A 20,000-nucleotide genomic window follows, 5' to 3' on the forward strand; every position below is an offset into this window, starting at 1 on the left:
TAAGATCCTTTTGCTCTTTCGGTGACATGGAACAAGCTGTAATGAATATATAATCGCTAGTTTTGTTAGGGAGAGCACACACCCATTTATCATCCACTTACCCGCACATCCACCCACACTACACTGGCCGTCACAAAAGACATACCCACCCCAACACACACACGGATAGATAGTGGATAGATAGGTGAGTCAGTGGAATATTGAGTGGCTGGGTGAGTGGAGACTGTAGATAGGATATGTGGATGAGGTGTGGATGGTGGATTTGGTATAGGTGAGTAGATGAGATGGATAGATAAGTGGTAAGGTGGATGAGTATGCTTGAGTGATGTTTTTTTTTTATGGATCAAGAGAAGCTATAAAAAAGGCCCACTTGATTGCCAGTTCCCTAAAAGATTAAGAGAGTTAGCCAAAAAAATCTAGGAAAAATGTCTTAAAACCTCCTTCTTAACCCCTTCAGTACTGGGATGCATTTTTACCTTCAGTTTTGTGTGTGATTAGACGATTTTACTTACATTAGGAAGCATCTATGGAGGTCAGAAGATTAATGGCCAGAATCTTCACTATTTTAATCCTCCATATGAGTTTTTGAAGCTATGTAAAATCGCCAAATAGTAACTAGAATAGATATGAAAACACGTCCTGGTACTGAAGGGTTTAAAAGTAGTCAAGTCGTAGGAAGATGGAAATACAGAAGCAGGCAGGGAGTTCCAGAGTTTACCAGAGAAAGGTATGAATGATTGAGAGTACTAGTTAACTCTTGTATTAGAGAGTTGGACAGAATGGATGGGTGGATGGAATACTGGGTGATTGTGCTTGTGGATGGGTAGATCAGTGTACAGTGGATGATAGAGTGGATGTGCTAGTGAGTGTTGATGGGTGAGTGTGGGAGGAGAGGTTAATGGGAAGGAGACTGGCGGATAGGTGGATGGGTAGACATGTAGGTAGTGTGTGTGGTGAGTGGATGAGTGGACTTTGAACACACACACACACACACACACACACACACACACACACACACACACACACACACACACACACACACACACACTTCTTGTCTCCACTAACCTTAACCAAACTTTTTCTTTCACAGTTTCCACATAACTTCATCAAACAACACTTTTTCTAGCTCAACATTTTTTTCTCATCCTCTAAAGTTTTCTGGCTCTACATTTGATATCTTTCTCACTTTAACCCTTTCAGTATCACGACGCGTTTTCATATTCATTCTGCTTCACTATTTGCTGATTTTATACACCTTCAGAAACTCATGTGGGGGAAAAAATAGTGAATACCCTAGCCATTAATCTTCTAACCTTCATAAACCCTTTCTGATGTCAATAAAATCGTCTAATCGTACTCAAATCTCAAGGTAAAAACGCGTCCCAGTACTGAAGGGGTTAAGCTTTACGTGAGCAATTTCCAGCCTTCTCTTTCCTCACCTGTTCTTTCACGCATCCTCATTTCAGTTACTCTTCCTTTTGTCATCACCAACACCTCTGAATAATCTACAAGAGGAAAGCATCTCACTGACCTTCACTTATACCTGTCAATTATCCTTTTCTTCCAAGCCACACATGTATAGCCTCGTATTTCACCTTTCACCTAGCTGTCTATCTTCCTCGCGCCTTTCTAAATTCTATACTGCCTTCTGTCGCTATGCTGTTTTATCTCACCTTTCATCTAGCTATCTACCTCCCTTGCCTTTCTAAACTCTCTCTCTCTCTCTCTCTCTCTCTCTCTCTCTCTCTCTCTCTCTCTCTCTCTCTCTCTCTCTCTCTCTCTCTCAGTACCCAAGATACAAAGATGAAGTGAAAAGTGATCGATGGAAACTGATGCTAACTCCCCACCTCTCTCTCTCTCTCTCTCTCTCTCTCTCTCAGGACTCACGGTACAACGACGAAGTGGACAAGATCACTGGGTACCGAACTGACTCGCTCCTGTGCATGCCCGTCAAGAACTGCTTCAACGAGATCATAGCGGTGGCTCAGGTGGTGAACAAGAACGTGGACTTCGATCAGATCTCCTTCAGCATTAAAGACGAGAAGGTATTTAGTTAGTTAGTTAGGTTAAGTTAAAGGATAGATTTATGGGTATGTATGTATGTATGTAGGTGAGTAGATAGATGTGCAGTGAAGTTAATGAGTAGACAGGTAGGCAGGTAGACAGGTAATTTAGTAGATAGATAGATAGATAGATAGATAGATAGATTGATTTATTGATTGATTGGTTGACAGGAAGATAAAGAGGTATATTTAAAGGTAGTTTTGTGATTCTACTGGAGGACGGGAGAGAGAGAGAGAGAGAGAGAGAGAGAGAGAGAGAGAGAGAGAGAGAGAGAATATGAGTGCGGGAGGGAGTTTTATTAACTTTAATCATAGCAAATTAATTGGCTGAGAGAGAGAGAGAGAGAGAGAGAGAGAGAGAGAGAGAGAGAGAGAGAGAGAGAATCACAAAACCAAAAATCACCTCACAAACTGCTCAAACTAGCTTCCCTTTACCTTCCCCTCTCCTTTCCCCTCACTTCCTACTCTCACTTTTTCCCCTCAGATGTTCCAGACGTACCTTCAGTTCGTGGGCATTGCTATCACAAACGCACAGCTCATGGAGACTTCCCAGGCAGAGTACGAGAGGAACAGAGTAAGTTTTTTTTCCCTTTTGTGTTTTTTACATGGTTCTCACTCTCCATTTTCTGTTGTTTGGTTTATAATCTTTCGTCGACTTTGGTATGGGGGACTGTTACTTTCTGGAACTTTAGTGGGCCTTGGTCTCTCTCTCTCTCTCTCTCTCTCTCTCTCTCTCTCTCTCTCTCTCTCTCTCTCTCTCTCTCTCTCTCTCTCTCTCTCTCTCTCTCTCTCTGTCTATTTATCTGTCTATCTATCTATTTATCTATCTCTCTATCTATCTACCTATCTATCTCTCTCCTACATATCACCACTACTTCTCTTCAGCGTCTTCTGCAGTAGGCACTCACTCATCCCCGCTCCTACCGTCAGAAACTCCTGGAGGTGGTGCACGATCTATTTGAGGAGCAGACATCACTAGAGAACGTGGTACTGAAGACATTGCAAAGGGCACAGCGTCTCCTGAAGTGTGAGCGTGCTGCTGTGATGCTCCTGGAGGACGGCTCTGAGGTGAGGCATAATGTGTGAGGCTTTGCTGGGGTAGAAGGGGTGAAGGGAGGACTAACTGAAGGAAAGAGCCGTGAAGAACGATAGGGGGTAGACGTGAAGGATGGGGGGAAGAGGAGTATTGGTGAGGGTAGGAATAGAAGAATAGGAAGAGGAAAGAAGGTGATAGGGATGGATAGGGAATTGGGAGGGATGAAAGATGATGTGTAGGATGCAAAGAAGAAGGAGGATGATAGGGAATAGCGGCTAGGAAATGAAGCAGAAGAGAGTGTGATCAGGAAGATTTGGAGAGAAGGGAAGTTAAGATAGAGACTTAGAAAAGCATCAGGGAGGTAAGGGAGCGAGATTGGGTGACTGAAGGGTGACTGAGGTGAAGTAGAGGTTGGGCTATGAGAGGTAACTGAGAGGGGAGCAGGCTAAGGGAGAAAGGGGAGGGGAATGAGCTAAGAAGGGAGAAGGGAAAGGATAATCTTAGTATGAATCGAAACCAGGAGGAGAGAGTAAGAAAGAGAAAATAGGGAGAAGGAAGAAAAGTTGGTAGAGACTGAGGAAAGGAGAAAGAGAATGAAAAAAAAGATGAAAGTAAAAGAACAGGGAGGAAAAGAAGGATGCGAAGAGAGGAAAGACAAGAGAAGACAAGAATGAAGGAAATAAAGGAGAGAAACGCGTTCAAAAGGAGAGAAGGAAGGAAGGAAGGAAGGGAAGATCGGAGGAAAAATAAGTGAGGGAGCGAAAGAGGAAGATGTAAGTCAGGATAAAACTGTGAAGTAGAACTGAGGGGAAGAATGAGGGAAGACGAAGAGGGAAAGTGAGACAGACGCGATGCAGATTGGAGAGAGAGAGAGAGAGAGCGAGAGAGAGAGAGAGAGAGAGAGAGAGAGAGAGAGAGAGAGAATCCTTATATAACCCACGGGTACATCTCCTACTCAAACCAAGAGAGGAAGGAAGTTTGAGAGGCAGGCAGCGAATGTTGGGATAAGTTTTTGAAATTGTATGTGTGTAGTGATGGGTGGCCGAGAGAGAGAGAGAGAGAGAGAGAGAGAGAGAGAGAACTGGGAGCGGGGGATAGAGGGAACAGTCGTAGTGAGAGGAAATAGAATGAGGAAGCGCGGAAAGGGGAAGAGAGATAAATGGAGGGGAAGAGGGAGAAGGATAAATGGAAAGAGGAGGTGGGAGGAAAAAACGGGATAAATGTAATAAAAGGGGAATAAGATAGAAAGGAGGGGAAATAGGGGTGATGAGAGGGGAAAGAGAGGGAAAGAAGCAGAATATGATGATCGTATTACATCGATAATAATGAGAAGAGGAAAACGAATAATAACACTGGCAATAATAATAATAATAATAATAATAATAATAATAATAATAATAATAATAATGATAATAATAATAATGGTAAAATGTGACCGTGTGTATCTGAGAATTACATCGATAAATCATAATTGTGATATTCAAGAGCTGTACATTTATTTTCGTAATATAGAGAGACGTTTCATTTATTTATTTATTTTTCTCGTGTAGAGAGAGAGAGAGAGAGAGAGAGAGAGAGAGAGAGAGAGAGAGAGAAAAACCAAACAAAGCAAAAAAACCCACGGACGTCAGATGACAATAAACACGAGTGAAATATGACAGGAAATCATAAAACGCAGGAATTCCGCGATGATTTTACTGCCATGCTCTCTCTCTCTCTCTCTCTCTCTCTCTCTCTCTCTCTCTCTCTCTCTCGTAACTCACATAATCTCTTTTGTTCGCTTGCAACAACTCGTGTTTTGCAATTCAAGACATTAATTCGTGTCTCTTTTGTGTGCTGATGCAAGAATACGTTAAACACTTCGCTAGATTAAGTATTATTTTCTGAAACACCTCTCCACTATTTCAGAAAGCTCTAATTAAAGTTACACTGGTTTTTAAGGGTGTCTTTACTGTTCTAGTGGAAGATTAACAAAGGTTTTAACAATTCTATGGTAGGAGAAACAGTCTTAGAGCCGTAATGGTCATCTCTGTGGCCTTTGGAAATAATCGTGGTGAGAGCAATGTGTTTCAGTATACAGGCTTATGTTTACTTTCTCAACATTTTATTTTCTCACGACCTCTATGGAAAAGATTGAATAGAAGAATATAAAAGAAAAGGAGCATTTTTTTTTATTACGCAACAGAATAACTGATTTTGTTTATATTTGAAGTTGAACGTTCAGTAAAAATTATTAATAATGACAACCCGAAAATTTACATCATAATATAAAGTGTAATAAGAAAGTTATAATAATAATAATAAGAAGAATAAAAGAACTGCGTGTTTGGTGATTTAAAAAGAGAGAGAGAAAAAATGAAAAGAACGTTCAGAAAGGAAGCAAACGAGAAAAGTAGAATTAAAAGATAAAAAGAACTTGTATGGAAAAGGAGAAAAAAAAGAAAAAGAATTCTAGTGAGTACAAATGAGATCATAGTACACCTTGCCACCTCATAATTTTAGACAAGCAATGAAAGAAAATGTTCTCGCTTGAAGGAAGGAAGGAAGGAAGGAAGCGTCACACATTGAATAGTCAGGTAGTCAAGGAACAATTAACAGAAGCCAGCAGGTGTCTCACGAGGGAATACTCTCCCACGTTAATCACTTTACCTCACCTGCCACTCTCCCATCCCCTCTCCCTTGGTCAGAAACCCTCATGAATATTGCAGCTCTCCTTCGTGGGGGGAGGGGGGGAGGGTCAGGGTGTAAATTAATGATACGTGTCTCAATCCCACTCATTTTTTCCCCAGCATGTTAATTCCCTCCCTCTTTATCCCTCCACATTGCATCCCCAGTGAATTTCTTCCCACAAGCTCCATTCCCCCATCGAGTTTCTCTCCTCCCTCCCCCACCCACTTCACTACCACTGTCATCACTGTTGCCACTTTAGCATGTGTGATGAATGCTCCTCTCACCACAAGTTGAATGTGTAAGAGTTGGTGCAGTAAGCTTTTACATTTATGAATGTGATAGATTTGATGATGGTAGCAGTAGTAGTAGCAGTAGTAGTAGTAGTAGTTGATACTGTCAGTAATAATAGTAGTTTTTAGTAATAGTGAAAGTATTTGCGGTAGTAGTAGTAGTAGTAGTAGTAGTAGATTAGTAGCAGTTGAGAAAGTCTACTGGGTGATGAAGCACAAACTTTTGGTGCACTTCATATCAAAATAGTGCACATGTATGTTTTTCCTTACGTACACATATCACACTTCACACATACAGTACACACACACACACACACACACACACACGTGCACCACAGGTAAGACGTTGTGACTGTATACCTGGCAGGAGGGAGAGCATCCAGGAGTAGTAGGAGGAACAGGAGGAGGAGGAGTGAGAGGAACAAGGAGTGAGACAGGAGAGGAAGGCCCGGGATGGGTGGTGGTGAGGCGTGAGGCGGACACCACCCTTTCCCCCTCCTACGCCACGGTCAACAAGATCACCACCCAAGTCTCTACACGCGCCAGCAGACCCAAAGACACTAGGACCCAACTGCCATCACCATCTCCACCGCTATCACCACCGCCACTACTTCTGTTGCAACCGCCGGCGCCGCCCCCGCTGTTGGTGCCGCCACAACCGCCTCTTCCATCCAAAGTGCCAAATGATGCCAAGAGCGTGCTAACAGGGGGCCTCCAGGCTACGGCAGGGCTGCTGGAACCTTCGTCAGCAGGCAAGGTGACGCGGCCACCAGTCTTGCGGGTCGCGGCGAGGGGCGGGACAGGGAGGGCAGGGGGCGGAGTGTCATGCATGGGTGATTGGGGAGGGGAGGGTCAGTCCACCTTTTCAACTCAAGATTTCTTTACGTTAAGTACTCTGTTGACCTAACCTGACCTCACCTGCCCTCTCCTGCAGGCCTAGTGTGGGAGGGAGGAGAGGAAGGCCACCTTTACTCAAAGATTTCCCAATGTTATCTACACTGTTGACCTAATCTAACCTGATCTCTCCTGACCTGACCTCAACAGGCAAACAGGAGCTTCCATCCACTAGCCTCAGTCTAAATGTTCATGCATAGAAGCAGTTCAGGTGCTATAGAAACTAGAAACTAAAAAAAGTTATAACTCATCAATAAATATAAAAGAACCTTATCATGTTAGCTTCTTGCCTTTCTGCACATCATGTCACCAGCACAGTAACTATCATCACTGCTTGTCAGATTTAGAGGTGTATCATGTGTTAGTGGTTTCCAGAGTAATGTATTTTGAGGTGGATGGGGGCCTTGTGCTTGCTATAGTGTATCCTTTCTCCCCACTTTCCTCCTTCACCTTCCTCTGCTCCTTCTTCATTCACAAGGGTATTTTCTCCCTCTCACTTTATTGTATCTCCATTTCCCAACATTAATAAGTGTCTAGGTACATTTCCCAGAATATTTGTTATTTTAGTGTTTTACTTCTATAGTAATGGTGTGTTTTGGTGTATTTTTGTTGTTTTTTGTTTTTTTTTCTTTCATTGTTGTTCATATTCTTTTTTATTTTGTGTTATTCTAGTTGTTCTCTTTCTTAGTTGTTTGGTTTTTGCTCAGTCATTCACACGACTCATAATATTTTGTATCCTTGCAGTGCTGAGGATGCTTCCTAGACCAGAACTAACTTAATCTAATCTCAGAAGCTTAACCATGTAACAAAAATGTCCCTGTCCTTGTGTGGCTTTCGAGGAAGGTGTGAGCTTGTGTCCAGTGTCTCTCTCTCTCTCTCTCTCTCTCTCTCTCTCTCTCTCTCTCTCTCTCTCTCTCTCTCTCTCTCTCTCTCTCTCTCTCTCTCTCTCTCTCTCTCTCTCTCTCTCTCTCTCTCTCTCTCTCCAATGTTTTGCCATACTGTTCTAAGCCTGTCTGCTCTTGTTCTTGTGTGTGGCTGTGGTGCTGTGGTGCTATGTCCTCCAATGGTTCAGGTACGTATCTGTGTGTTTGTCTTGTCAAGTTGTCGGTCAATGAGAAAATTTTACTTGCTTGAACTTGGCCTGTGAATGTAAAGAGAAAATGGATATGTGCAAGGGTCACCACAAATTATTGGTGTAGTACGGTATGTCTATGTGGAATGAGAAGGGAATGAGAATGGGAATGTGCCCTGCTAACATTGGGAAAACTCTAACGTGGTATAAAAAATATGTGATGAAAATGAATGAAAACTGGCGAACTATTATGACAGTAGAGAAAAGTGTTAATCTTGAGGTAAAAAAAAAAAAAAAAAAAAATTGATACATGCATACATACAGACAGTTTTCCCATTTTCATCACTCATACTTATACCATGTTAGGCTATTTTCAATAATCTGTGTACATGTTTGTTTCATTTCATCATCAACTTGTATGTTAGAGAATACATGCGCTGTGTTTTCCCTTGTTTCTTTAATGTTATGCTGATATCCTTTGCATCTAATAGTGTAACAGTGCATCTAATATTAGTAACATGCCTGCCAGTGCTTGAAGTCATATGCTGATCCATGTATGCTGTTGTTGTGGCGATGCTTACCGTTACAGCATGGACTGAATGTTTCTGAACCCTCCAGCTATCCACCTATCCACCACTGCCACCTTCCCATGTCTCTGTGTCCCTCCTCCCCTTCCCTTCCTTCACATACCCTGATCAGTACCTCTCCTCTTCTCCCATTCTTTTTTTGTTTTCTCTCTCTCTCTCTCTCTCTCTCTCTCTCTCTCTCTCTCTCTCTCTCTCTCTTGAATTAGTCAGTATATTTGCAGCTTTCTAAAATAAACTCATGCCAAAAATATAAGAGAAAGAAAAATTAAGCAATATACTTTCCATGTGTATTCAATTCCCTACTTTCTAATTTACCTATATATTGTTCTGGTTCTTGTCCCACAGAAGCAGAATGTCAAGTTTTCCAAGATATTCGAGCTAAACTGTCCTGTGACTGGCCCAGGCACTGATAAGTAAGTGGTGATGTGTGTGGTGATGACTGGTGATGGTAATGGTGGTGGTGGTGATAGGTGTGAGTGTTTTTTTTATGTAAGAGAGGTAAAACTGGCAGAGGGCAACAGAAAGGGAAACAAAAAAGGCCCACTTAGTTGCCAGTTCCTGTGCAGGTTTGAGAGGGTTAGCCAAAAGTAAGGGATAAATGTCTTGAAACTTCCTCTTCAATGAATTCAAGTCAAGATGGAAATACAGAAGCAGGTAGGGAGTTCCAGAGTTTACCAGGGAAAGGGTATGAAGGTTATGAAAATGAGAGCATGAAGGTGATAAGTAGTGGAGATGGTGGTGCTATATAGTGATGGTGATAGTGATAGTGGTGGTTATAATTCAAAATGAAAATGATAATGCAAACTGGTGATGATAAATGATAGGTAAGGAATTGCAACATGTAAGTAGGTTTGGTGGCCTCTTACAGCTTCCCTTTTCTCATGCTTTTTATTTCTTACCTGCTCTTTGCCGTCCAGTGCCAAGCAGGTGGGATCGAGTGAGATGGCCAAGCACCTCCTGCACCTGGCTGAACAAGTTGCCTCGACAGGGAGAACCTAAACATTGCTGAGTGTCTGGAGGTGGAGAAGGGCAGTGCTGGCAATGTCCGGTCTATGCCAGCTATGCCCATAAGGAATAGAAACTTCCAGATTATTGGTGAGTGTGGTGGTAGGTTGGAATTGCTGAAGGATAGGGGAATGTGGGGAAGAAAAGGGAGAATAAGATAGGTATGAATGGGATTGGTGAAGGAAGAGGGTTTATGAAAAGTGTGTAGGAATTAAAGGAAAGGGTGAAGAAGAAATGAATAATGTGAAATAAAAATGAGAAAAGGAAATATGAGATAAGTGTGAATACTGGGGTTTGTGGAGGGAGATAGAATAAGAGAGGTATAAAGGGGTGAAGGGAAATATTAAGGGAGAAAAGGATGAATCTGAGAGAAGATAAGGAGAAAAGGAGAATAGAATAAGTGTAATTTCTGGGATTGAGAGAAGGAAAGAAGTCATAAAGGAAACAGGAAAGAGGAAATTGTGGTAGAGAAGAAAAGGAATTAGAAGGAAGGAATTAATCTGGCATGAAATGAGCCTATCCTCTTCTACTGAACTCACTTTTTTAGTTTCCTGTGATTTATGATACAAAATGGTTAATTCTGTGTATTTAACCCTTTCAGTACCATGACACATTTTCATAGTTATTCTGCTTACTATTTTGTGATCTTATACACCTTCAGAAATTCATGTGGGGATTAAAATAGTGAAGACCGTGACCATTAATCTTCTGACGTGCATAGACTCTTCTTGATGTAAATAAAATCATCACATTGTACCCAAAACTCGTGGTAAAAATGCATTCCAGTACTGTAGAGGTTAAGAAGATGAACAATTTTCTTTTTAAAAGTGACGACTCCAATGGCATTTTTGTTTCCTGGCTAGATCTCTTGAATAATAAGTAGGAAAATCTAGTAGTAATTTATCCTCAGCTGTACATGTATGATAGTTAATAGTGTGTTAGTACATAGTCAGCCAGCATATCGTATTTATTTGGTTTGTTTGAGTTACATTTCTTATTTATCATTTGCCTCATCTGTCTTCTCACACCCATGACTGCTTTCCTCTGTGTTGCCAAGATCATCAACAAACTGAATGGGCAGCCCTTCGATGAGAATGATGAGCAGCTTTTTGAGGTGAGCCTGAATGAACAATCTATCTATCTGTACTGTCGGCTCGATCAGATGACTGCCAATTGAGTGGACCTTTTTTTCTCTTTATATTTTTGTTGCCCTTGGCCAATCCTCCTCTCATATGTATAAAAAACACCATGACAGCAGTCCACCATAGTGTGTCTCAGAGAAAGCTCCACACACTCATTCACACTCTTAGCCTTGTCATCCCCTGGTGGAAAGAGATCAGTCTCATGGACCACTGTACTACACCCCCAGAAATTTAACATATTACTGCTGGATATCTACATTTACAGCACGACTCCAGCACAGTATATTGTACACAATACTCCTAGCCTTGCATAATGAGACTTTGAATTAGTAATGAAAATACACACATGAATGAAAAATGAATATGAAGGTGATAAATGGGCACATGAAATAGTGATTGAAGGTATATTTGTTCCTAAATTAAGGGCCATGGTTTCTAGAGGGTCCTGTTACTTTATGTAGGTGAGCTTATGTGTAGATAAAGTGTTCTCATCATTCTTTCTCCTGCAGGCCTTCACCATCTTCTGTGGCTTAGGCATCAACAACACACTCATGTACAATGAACTGGAGAAAGCCATGGCCAGGCAGAAGGTGGCCATTGAGCTGAGGGAGCACTTGAATACATGTTGATGCTGCTACCATGTGTTACTACTACTACTACTTTTACTTCTACTTCTACTTCTACTTGTACTACTATTACTACTATTACTATTACATCAAAACAGATTCATTAGTATGTACAGTGATATTCTGTAATAGGTATAATATTGTATGTGACCTAAATATATTTCTTTTATGTACGTACTTCATTTTTCTTAGTTTTTACTTTTTATCATTGCTAATTTTTATCATTGCTTTGACTTATTGTAATTTTTTTTTCATGTATAGTTAATATATTGTGCCTTCTTTCTACCTGCAGGTGTTGTCATATCATGCCACAGCTTCTGGTGATGAGGTGGTTTGTCTTCAGGTAAGATTCCTTTGCTTTTATTATTCTTTCAGTTTATGTTGTTATTCATACATCTTTCTCTCCCTCTTATTATTCCTACATCCTTGCATCTTAACTTATTTGGTCTTGTACTGCTACACTTCTTCATCCCATTAACTTACTCATTGACTTCCTCACTCATTCCTTCTCTCTGCAGCGTGAGGTCATTCCAGACGCCAGCAAGTGGAATCTCGGCTCCTTGACCTTCGATGACTTCTCGCTGACTCAGGACCAGATGGTACTTGCTGCCGTCAGGATGTTCACTGACCTCAGACTGACCTCCAAGTTTAAAACTGAGTACAAGTTCAGTGGAAGTCAAGAGAAAGGGAAGGTTCAGACAAGGGATTGGGTAGGGAGGGATTACCTAGTCATAATTATTTGAACGTATGTACTTAGTTTTGGTGTGCAGGATTTGAAGTAAACTTGCTTAATGATGTGTGTATATATGTCTTCTTTTATTAACATGGTATTCAGATTATCAGTGTCTTTGTATGAGCAATAAGCATGTTCCTGAAATGCATACTGTGAGAGGGAAGAACAACTGTGTAAGAAGTAAATTAACCCATGATTGAGGCTCAGTTTTCTCTTTGTCTCCTAAATTTTTCCTGTAAAATTGATTGACTACATTAGTTTTGTGTCTTTATCCTTTGATGAGGAACTTCTTTTATAAGCACTGGATAGTCAAGGGAATAAGAGACTAGTTTTCAAGATGATGTTGCAGTACTGAGAGCTTAGAAAATACTCTGTTGAAATTGTGGCTTGAATATTTCCTTCATTAACTTACAGGAGACATACTTTTATCTTCTGTACATTTCACCAGCCTACACCTCTCCCAAATAGTCTGAAATTGTGTTTGAAGGATATCCATTATTATTTTACAGGAGACATGTTTTCATCTTTTGTGTATTGTACTTCACCAGTGCCTATCCCTGTGTTTGGTGAGACATGGAGGGGAGAGGTAGTCACATTATTGGTCTGTGATTTTTCAGTGATATCGTCCTTACATCTTACCCTCACCCCACACCTTCCCCCACAGACTCTGCTGCGCTGTCTCATCACTGTCAAGAGGAACTATCGGAATGTCACCTACCACAACTGAAGACATGCCTTCCGTGTCGCCCACAACATGTTTGCCATCATGAAGGTGACTTTTAAGATTGAGGCTACAATTACCTGGGTGTCTTTTGGCCAAGAATTATAGACAGCAAAACATAAGAGAGGGTGGTGTTGTGTTTCTGTTGTGTTGGTGAGGGAGGATATCAAGGAGTGAATGAGCGAATGGTGCTTAGTGGTAGTTATATAGCTCATTAATTACCAGCTATACTCAACACCCAAACATATGAGAAGCTGTTTGGAGCTGTGTTTAAGTCATCTTGGGGAGATTGAAAACATAACAACTACTTGGGTTGGAGATTTTTAATAGTGAACTCATATTTTATCTTGCTACTTCCCTTTTCTTTAGTTTCTTCATAGCTTACCTTTTCTTTTCCAGCTTTATTTATTCCTGGTCTCTTTTCCTTCCCTGTCTCTCCTCACAGTTTACCTATCTACTTCTATCTTCATTTTCTCCTTCCCTCTTCATCTTTCTGTATTTCTTCACAGTTTACCCATTCAGTTCTCATCTTCATTTCCTCCTTGCCTCTTCCCCTTCCCTGCGTCTCTTCACAACTAACATTTCCACTTCATCTTCATTTCTCTTGCCTCCTTCCCCTTTCTATTATCTCACCATCTTTATCCTTCTCTTCCTGCTTCAGTCTCTCTAGCTTGTTGTTCTTCTGACAGACGTGCAATGTGATGTCCAGCTTTGAGGAAGTGGAGTGTCTGGCGATGTTTGTTGGGTGTCTGTGTCATGACCTGGATCACCGTGGCACCAATAACTCATTTCAGGAGAAGTAAGTCATCTCTTCACAACACTCTGGCTCCAGTTGTCTTAGTTTCAAGTCCGGTAGTTTCTTTTCTCCTTATCTCTATGTATAATTCAAAATCTATACACTATTTTGACTTCAGTTATCTTATTTTTAAATAAGTAATCCTTTCCTATCTCCTTATACAACTCAAAGTCTGCATCATTTTGACTCCTGTTGTCTTACTTTTAAAATTATGAATTATTTCCTATCTGTATGCATACTTTACTTTATTGCTCTTGGCATAAGTACCACAGGGACTCCCATGTGTAGGTCTGATGACTTCTTGTAACTTTCCTCTTTGTGTGTTCTAGAACACACAAAGAGGAAAGTTACAAGAGGCCATCTGGCCCATGCATGGGAGTTCCTGCAGTATTTATGCCAAGAACAATGTGGAAGATAAAAACATAAGTTTATGTTCTTATCCTCCAAATTTCTCTTGTCTCTCCCTCCCCAGGACGGGCTCGGCTCTGGCATTGCTGTACGGCACTCAGAACACCATGGAGCAGCACCACTTCAACCATGCAGTGATGATCCTCAACTCAGAGGTGAGGCACTGAAGGACTAAAGAGCAATGGGTAGTGGTGGGAGGAGAGATGCAGAGTGACTGTAGCATATCCTTAAACATTTCACTCTTTGAAAAAATTTTCCTCTTTAGTACCTATAGCTCTTTGGACTCTTTCTTGTGCTAGACTCTCATAAAAATCTCTGCTTTGTAAAAAGATTAAATTAATCTTTTTTTCTTCATTTTCCTCTTCTATGTCTCATTCCAAACAGTTTTACCAGTGGTAGGAAGGTCAGCAAATGGTGACTAAAACAAGGGTTAAGCATTTCAACATCTTGCCTCAGTAATTGAAAAAAAGCTTTCGTCAGAGTTATTGAAGTTTTCAAGGATGTTTTCATGATTTATGTTGTTATGAGCCATGACTCTTTCTGCCCCACTTCTTATTGTGTCTAATGATAAAAAGTCATAAGTATATAAAGGAGTGTGAGAACAGCAGGACTTCCCAAGACAGCTGTTGCAATACAGGCAATGGAATTGTTACTGATTCTTTATCAGCTGCAGGAAGAATTATCGAAGAGAATCTGATTGATCATCTCTGGCCATTAGAAATAATCCTAGTCAGAGTCTAGAGTGTTTAAGAATACTTACATGCTACTCACTTATTACTGACTCTGCATTACCACAAACACTGCACTTTGTTGTGTAAGGGTTGTAATACTCAAAAAGGCTTATAACTATATTTATTTGACTGAAATTCTTTTATATCTAATCCTGTACTTGAAGAAATATGTTTACTAGGTTGAGTATTAAAGAGTTCAGTAATATACAGTTCCATCATGATATTAAGATTAAGTAGACATAAGTAAGCTTACATATCTAACAATAAAAAAAAAATGCTGGATTGGGTATTTATAGAGTTCATTAGTGTCAATTTCAGCACAATAATAGGTAGAGATAAGTAAGTTTCCATACTTAACATTTAGGCAGTGTATACTTTATATCAAACGGAGGGACTCACTCAAGATTATGGGAATAGTATTACACAAAATGATGCAGAAGAGTGTACATACATTGTAACATTGCCTGAAATGAGTGAATCCAAAGCAACATTACTAAAGACTTGGATTGTGGCCACCTCACTACTTGGCCGTCCACTTCAGTAATGGTCAGGGTCCTCAGTGATGGTCCTGAGGTAGGTCATGAATGCAGCAGTGGAGTTGCGTTGCTGCCTCACACGTTGCTCCAGCTCCTCTGTATAGATGTCATGAGAGCGGAGGGGCGGCACCACCAGACGCCAGGAGCGCATCTCCCCGAAGGCAGCGGTGGACAGTAGGATGTCACCAGGCACGGCACCCAAGTAGCGACACACAAAGTCCTCACTGCTAATCTTGGGAAGGTTGGCTGCTGACCCGTAGCGGTCTTGGAAGCGTTGCAGCATTGCTTGGTTCCTCAGTAGCTCACACCTTGGTAGATGGTGTGGTTGGTTCACCCTCACAAAAAAACTGATGCAGGAACACCTCCACCTTCGCCCCAAGACTTTTCAGTGCTCGCCTCTCCTAACGCTCCTGCTGGCGTGTGCTGTGCAGCACTAGCATTATCAATCGCACCCTGGCAGTGGCCACACCAGTGTGTCGAGCAGTGCGACGGACTCGTTTTGCAACGAGCCGGCCTGTCTCACCTGGCAGCTTGTTGAATGGCACATCACAGAACTCAAACCGAATGGCTTCCTGCCCAAGCTTGTCTGTCACATCAAAGTGTGCTGGCAACTTTCTGAAGAAGACTTTAGTGTTGGTGGGTGGAGGTGTAAGAAGTGGGTTGCCAATTTGCATCACATAGCCATGGTCTTGGCCCATGCATACTGCTCCCTGGAGTGTCTGGAGGAGTGCAGGGGATGGCTCAGAGAGTGTTGAGGAATGCATCTTGTCAAGCCAAGTGCTCATTAGTTATTAAACACTTGCTAAAGACTGATTTGTCCATACCAGGCTGAGGTAGCCCTGTAGAGAGGGAGAGGTAGTCAAGATAAAGTGTTGCCTACACTACATGACACAATCCATGCTGGATCTTCAGAACACTTCTCTAGCTCTACATACAAGCTCATCCTACCTACTCACTGAAGTCACTTTGCATTTCTACACTACAAATGTGCCACACCTTCATCCTGGAAAACTTGATCTGTAATAGGAGTGACTCCTTCCCACATCAGTCACCCCAAGGCTCAAAGTAACACTAACACCAACCTGTCCCTGCCTTCCAATACAAGTGTTCCCTTATAACCTCACTTTAAAAGATTGGAACAGACACACTGATGAAGACACTAATTGCATCTTCTGTGACAGCAGCCTTGAGGATTTAAAGCATTTTTTATTATGGCATCTTGGATGTCAGGAAATAAGGAAAAGGACATTAATTTCAGAGGCCAAACATAGAAGAAGAAAATATTATAGGACAATTGCTTTTTGAAAATGAAGATACCAGAGAAGAAGGAAATAGTGCACGAAATGTGGAAAAAGAGAGAAAGTCAGCAGAAGAACTTGTTGGAAGGAGCAGAGTAAGAAGATTGAAACATGAGGGAAGTGTCGATATAAAGGCAAAGCTTCCCCAACTACACCTGACTTGACCTACGGTATGGACACACTATACTCAATTTGCTGGAAGGATAGAGGACAGTGGGATGCCTAGCGGGTCAGCAGCAAAAACAAACACATGTTATCAAATATGCTGCCATACTGGATGTGGGTAATAGGTTTCTTTCAAGCTTAGCTGCTATTCGCATCCAATATAGCCACTCATATTAGATAACATGTATTTGTTCTTTCTTCTGATTTACTAGGCATCCTGCTACTCTCTACCTCCCCTCACTCAAATACTCCATACTACACTAACTCTACCCTATCCCTGTCTCCCAGCATGTATATTAGAGAGAGGGATAGCATCTTACTTATCTTCCTTCTGCAGGGACACAACATCTTCAGCAACTTGCCTTCAGAGCAGTACTCAAGAGTTATGAACATCCTCAAAGCTTCTATCCTGGCTACCGACCTCACCGTGTATCTCCAGTAAGTAATGGTGGTGGTGGTGGTGTTGACAGTTCAGAGGGGTATAGATGCAGGCACGTGTTTGGGCATCTTCAGTCCTTCACCATTATTTCATCTTCTCTGATTCATCATACTTTTTCCTCAGTTTTCATTTTATTTTACTTCTTCTTTGTTATCATTTTTCTTTTCATAATCTGAATCTTCTTTCCATTCATTTGATTTTTATGCATAGGTAGTTATCATCTTACTCTTCTTACTTTTTTTTTTTGTCTTTTCATTTATCATTGTTCTTTCCTCTTTTTCACCTTCTCACTGTTGTTTTTTCCATTTCATCCCATTCTTTCACTCACTGTCATTTATCATTCCTCTCAATCTCTTTCACCATCTTACTGCTGTTTTTCATTTTTTCATCTCTTGCTTTGCCTCACAGTCATTTTTCATTCCTTTCCTTCCTCTTTTTCATCATCTCTTTGTTTTCCTCTTTCCATTGCATCCCTTTCCTTATCTCACCTTGTTCTTGAATTGTTAGTCATTGTCTTCTTTCCTGGTCCTTCTCTTCAAATCTAGAGATATTAAGTACCTTTATCTCACTATCTCTCTCCTTAGTTTTCATAAAAGGGATTTGCAATGCACTGCCAGTCTTCATTTGTCAGTGATTCAAGAGATTTGTCTTCCTGCAGGGTGGCTAAGCTGGTGACCTCTGAGTTCTTTGATAAGGGTGACCTGGAGAAGACCAAACTCAAGATTACCCCACCAGCTCTAATGGACTGAGACAGGAAGCATGAACTGCCACTTCTGCAAATGCGCTGGATCAAGGACATCTGCTTGCCACTCTTTGAGGTATTCAGGATGCTATTCAGGCTTGCTATTGTGTAGGAAAGAAAGGCCAGATGACAGATTCTGAAATGTGTTCTTATGAGCCTTTTATATAATAAGGAACAACTTGATGGTCGGATTATAGTCTGCTAAGTGACATGGTATTCAGAAAGAAGTTCATATGTGGTAGTATGACACAACCTGCCTGCATGCATACACTACAGTTACATTTTCTTGTCCAGCTCTCCCTAATATTCCTTTCATGGTCTCAGGGTTTGGCCAAGGTGATCCCGAAGCTGGCACCAATGCGGGATGGGGCACGGAAGAACATGACCAAGTGGTTCAAAATTGCAGCAGCACAGGAGAATGGTGCCTGTGACCTGCCGGAGCCACAGCCAAGGGTTCCTGATGGATAGTCCACGTTGAGCTGCTGGAAGAACCAAGTCTGTTGTCTCCTGTAAGGCCACAGTGACTCAGCCAAGCAGTGAAGGCCAGCAAGAGTGCACAGTGTTGGATATGGATGACAGTCAGTGCAGCCAGCAGGACAATGCACACTTGTTTGATATAATGGTTGTGATAGCCTGTAAGTCTTACCAAGAGATAATCTAAACTATAGCTAAGTGAGAGTATTGTGAAGGTACTGGAATACTAATTAGTGTGGGCTTTAGCTACACAGTATCATGAATACAACTCACCCTAGCTAAGATTAATGACTGGTTGTGAAAGACTGTCAGCGTGAAGAGGAAAGCCATGACGTCATCAGGCTGTTCATCCCGACACCCTTGCCCACACTGCCTCGGCTCTGTCCTTCCTTCCCTGTGGCCTCAACAGGGCGACTACAGGCTTGGTTCCTCCCCGACATCTGACCTGTGTTAGAAGTCGGTAGTGCAGCTCAACTCAGTGTTAGCTTAATAACCAGTGTTGTTGTAATACCCCATGTTGACACCCCAGCCCATCATATCAGTTGGTAATGTTGACTGTTTGTGTACACATTGTTGATGATTTGCACAATTTCTTTTCTTTGTGTGATTAGTCTCTGTTTTCAGGAATATTAAAGATCAGTCCCAATGAAATTCAGTCAAGAAATAATGATAAAGTTCTCTTATGCCAAAATTTATGGAAATTCTAGTTGATATAAAGTTTCTGTTCTGAACACAGCTGATAAGATTAAGTTTTAAAGTGTATGTATTTCTTACCTGGAAAAGATTAGGCAGTTAATGATAAAAATTCAGTGTCGAAAAGCAAGTAGCTTAGAAAGAAAACACTTATCTAAGTCACTATTAACATGAGATTAAAAATTTCTTAAGTTTGCTTGTGACAACTCGTCATGATCAACATTGAAGCATAAACTCAAGATTCAAGGCTCTTATTTCTTTGGATTAGTGCAAACATAACCATTAACAGATTTATGTTTGTTTTAGTCATCCCCTCATCTCAATTATGGCTTATGACTGCTGCCTTCTGGTGTGACTTGGTGTGCTGTACAAGCTGTACAAGTCTGGTGAAGCTCGCCGCTGTTACTTTGTGTGTTTCCCCGTGACTCTTTGGCTGCAGTGAGTGGATGGATGCCTTGTGCCACCAAGACTGCATGGCAGCCACTCTGATGCTGCAGATGATAAAGAAGGATAAAGATATAGTTTATTTAATATATTACCTCGGGTGGCTTCATCAACATATTATGTCTTTATGAAGATTATTTTTGACATACAGAGTTTGACAATTATGTCCATGTAATATAATATAATATATATATATATATATATATATATATATATATATATATATATATATATATATATATATATATATATATATATATATATATATATATATATATATATATATATATATATATATATATATATATATATATATATATATATATATATATATATAAATATATATATATATATATATATATATATTTATATATATATATATATATGTATATGTAGTATTGTTTGAAAGATGCAGTAATGGTAGTATGTTTCTGC

At 40.8% G+C, this 20,000-nt stretch overlaps 2 protein-coding genes across 4 annotated transcripts in view; one reads left to right on the forward strand and one right to left on the reverse strand.

Annotated features, from left to right (window-relative positions):
- Nucleotides 1-19,413, forward strand: part of LOC123506489 (dual 3',5'-cyclic-AMP and -GMP phosphodiesterase 11A-like) — a 181,483-nt gene extending 162,070 nt beyond the window's left edge. Inside the window, 16 exon segments of the mRNA XM_045258621.1 lie at nucleotides 1,881-2,045; nucleotides 2,548-2,637; nucleotides 2,994-3,131; nucleotides 6,427-6,816; nucleotides 8,958-9,025; nucleotides 9,530-9,596; nucleotides 10,603-10,731; nucleotides 11,269-11,349; nucleotides 11,678-11,728; nucleotides 11,904-12,095; nucleotides 12,513-12,890; nucleotides 13,529-13,638; nucleotides 14,108-14,198; nucleotides 17,111-17,211; nucleotides 17,871-18,030; nucleotides 18,279-19,413. Of these exon segments, the coding sequence (XP_045114556.1) occupies nucleotides 1,881-2,045; nucleotides 2,548-2,637; nucleotides 2,994-3,131; nucleotides 6,427-6,816; nucleotides 8,958-9,025; nucleotides 9,530-9,596; nucleotides 10,603-10,731; nucleotides 11,269-11,349; nucleotides 11,678-11,728; nucleotides 11,904-12,095; nucleotides 12,513-12,890; nucleotides 13,529-13,638; nucleotides 14,108-14,198; nucleotides 17,111-17,211; nucleotides 17,871-17,961 (2,142 nt within the window). The 3' untranslated portion in view covers nucleotides 17,962-18,030; nucleotides 18,279-19,413.
- LOC123506520 lies at nucleotides 14,937-18,839 on the reverse strand. 3 transcript variants are annotated; one of them, XM_045258661.1, is made up of 2 exons: nucleotides 17,200-17,252; nucleotides 14,937-16,149 (listed from the first exon to the last, which is right to left on the reverse strand). In XM_045258661.1, exon 2 carries the CDS (start codon nucleotides 15,591-15,593, stop codon nucleotides 15,312-15,314), a length of 282 nt encoding a protein of 93 aa, XP_045114596.1. In that variant the 5' UTR covers nucleotides 15,594-16,149; nucleotides 17,200-17,252; the 3' UTR covers nucleotides 14,937-15,311. The 3 variants fall into 3 exon arrangements, with proteins under 3 accessions (XP_045114596.1, XP_045114595.1, XP_045114594.1); XM_045258660.1 differs by lacking the exon at nucleotides 17,200-17,252 and adding an exon at nucleotides 18,702-18,839 and having other exon boundaries at nucleotides 14,940-16,149; XM_045258659.1 differs by lacking the exon at nucleotides 17,200-17,252 and adding an exon at nucleotides 18,702-18,839 and having other exon boundaries at nucleotides 14,944-16,149.
- Nucleotides 19,414-20,000: the final 587 nt, after the last annotated feature.

The sequence above is a fragment of the Portunus trituberculatus genome, chromosome 20 (genome assembly GCF_017591435.1).
Source record: "Portunus trituberculatus isolate SZX2019 chromosome 20, ASM1759143v1, whole genome shotgun sequence".
In the NCBI taxonomy this organism is placed as follows: Eukaryota; Metazoa; Arthropoda; class Malacostraca; order Decapoda; family Portunidae; genus Portunus; species Portunus trituberculatus.

Excerpts from the sequence above, each read along its gene's own strand:
- LOC123506520 (XM_045258659.1), bottom strand. The coding sequence starts at position 16,095 with ATGAGCACTTGGCTTGACAAGATGCATTCCTCAACACTCTCTGAGCCA.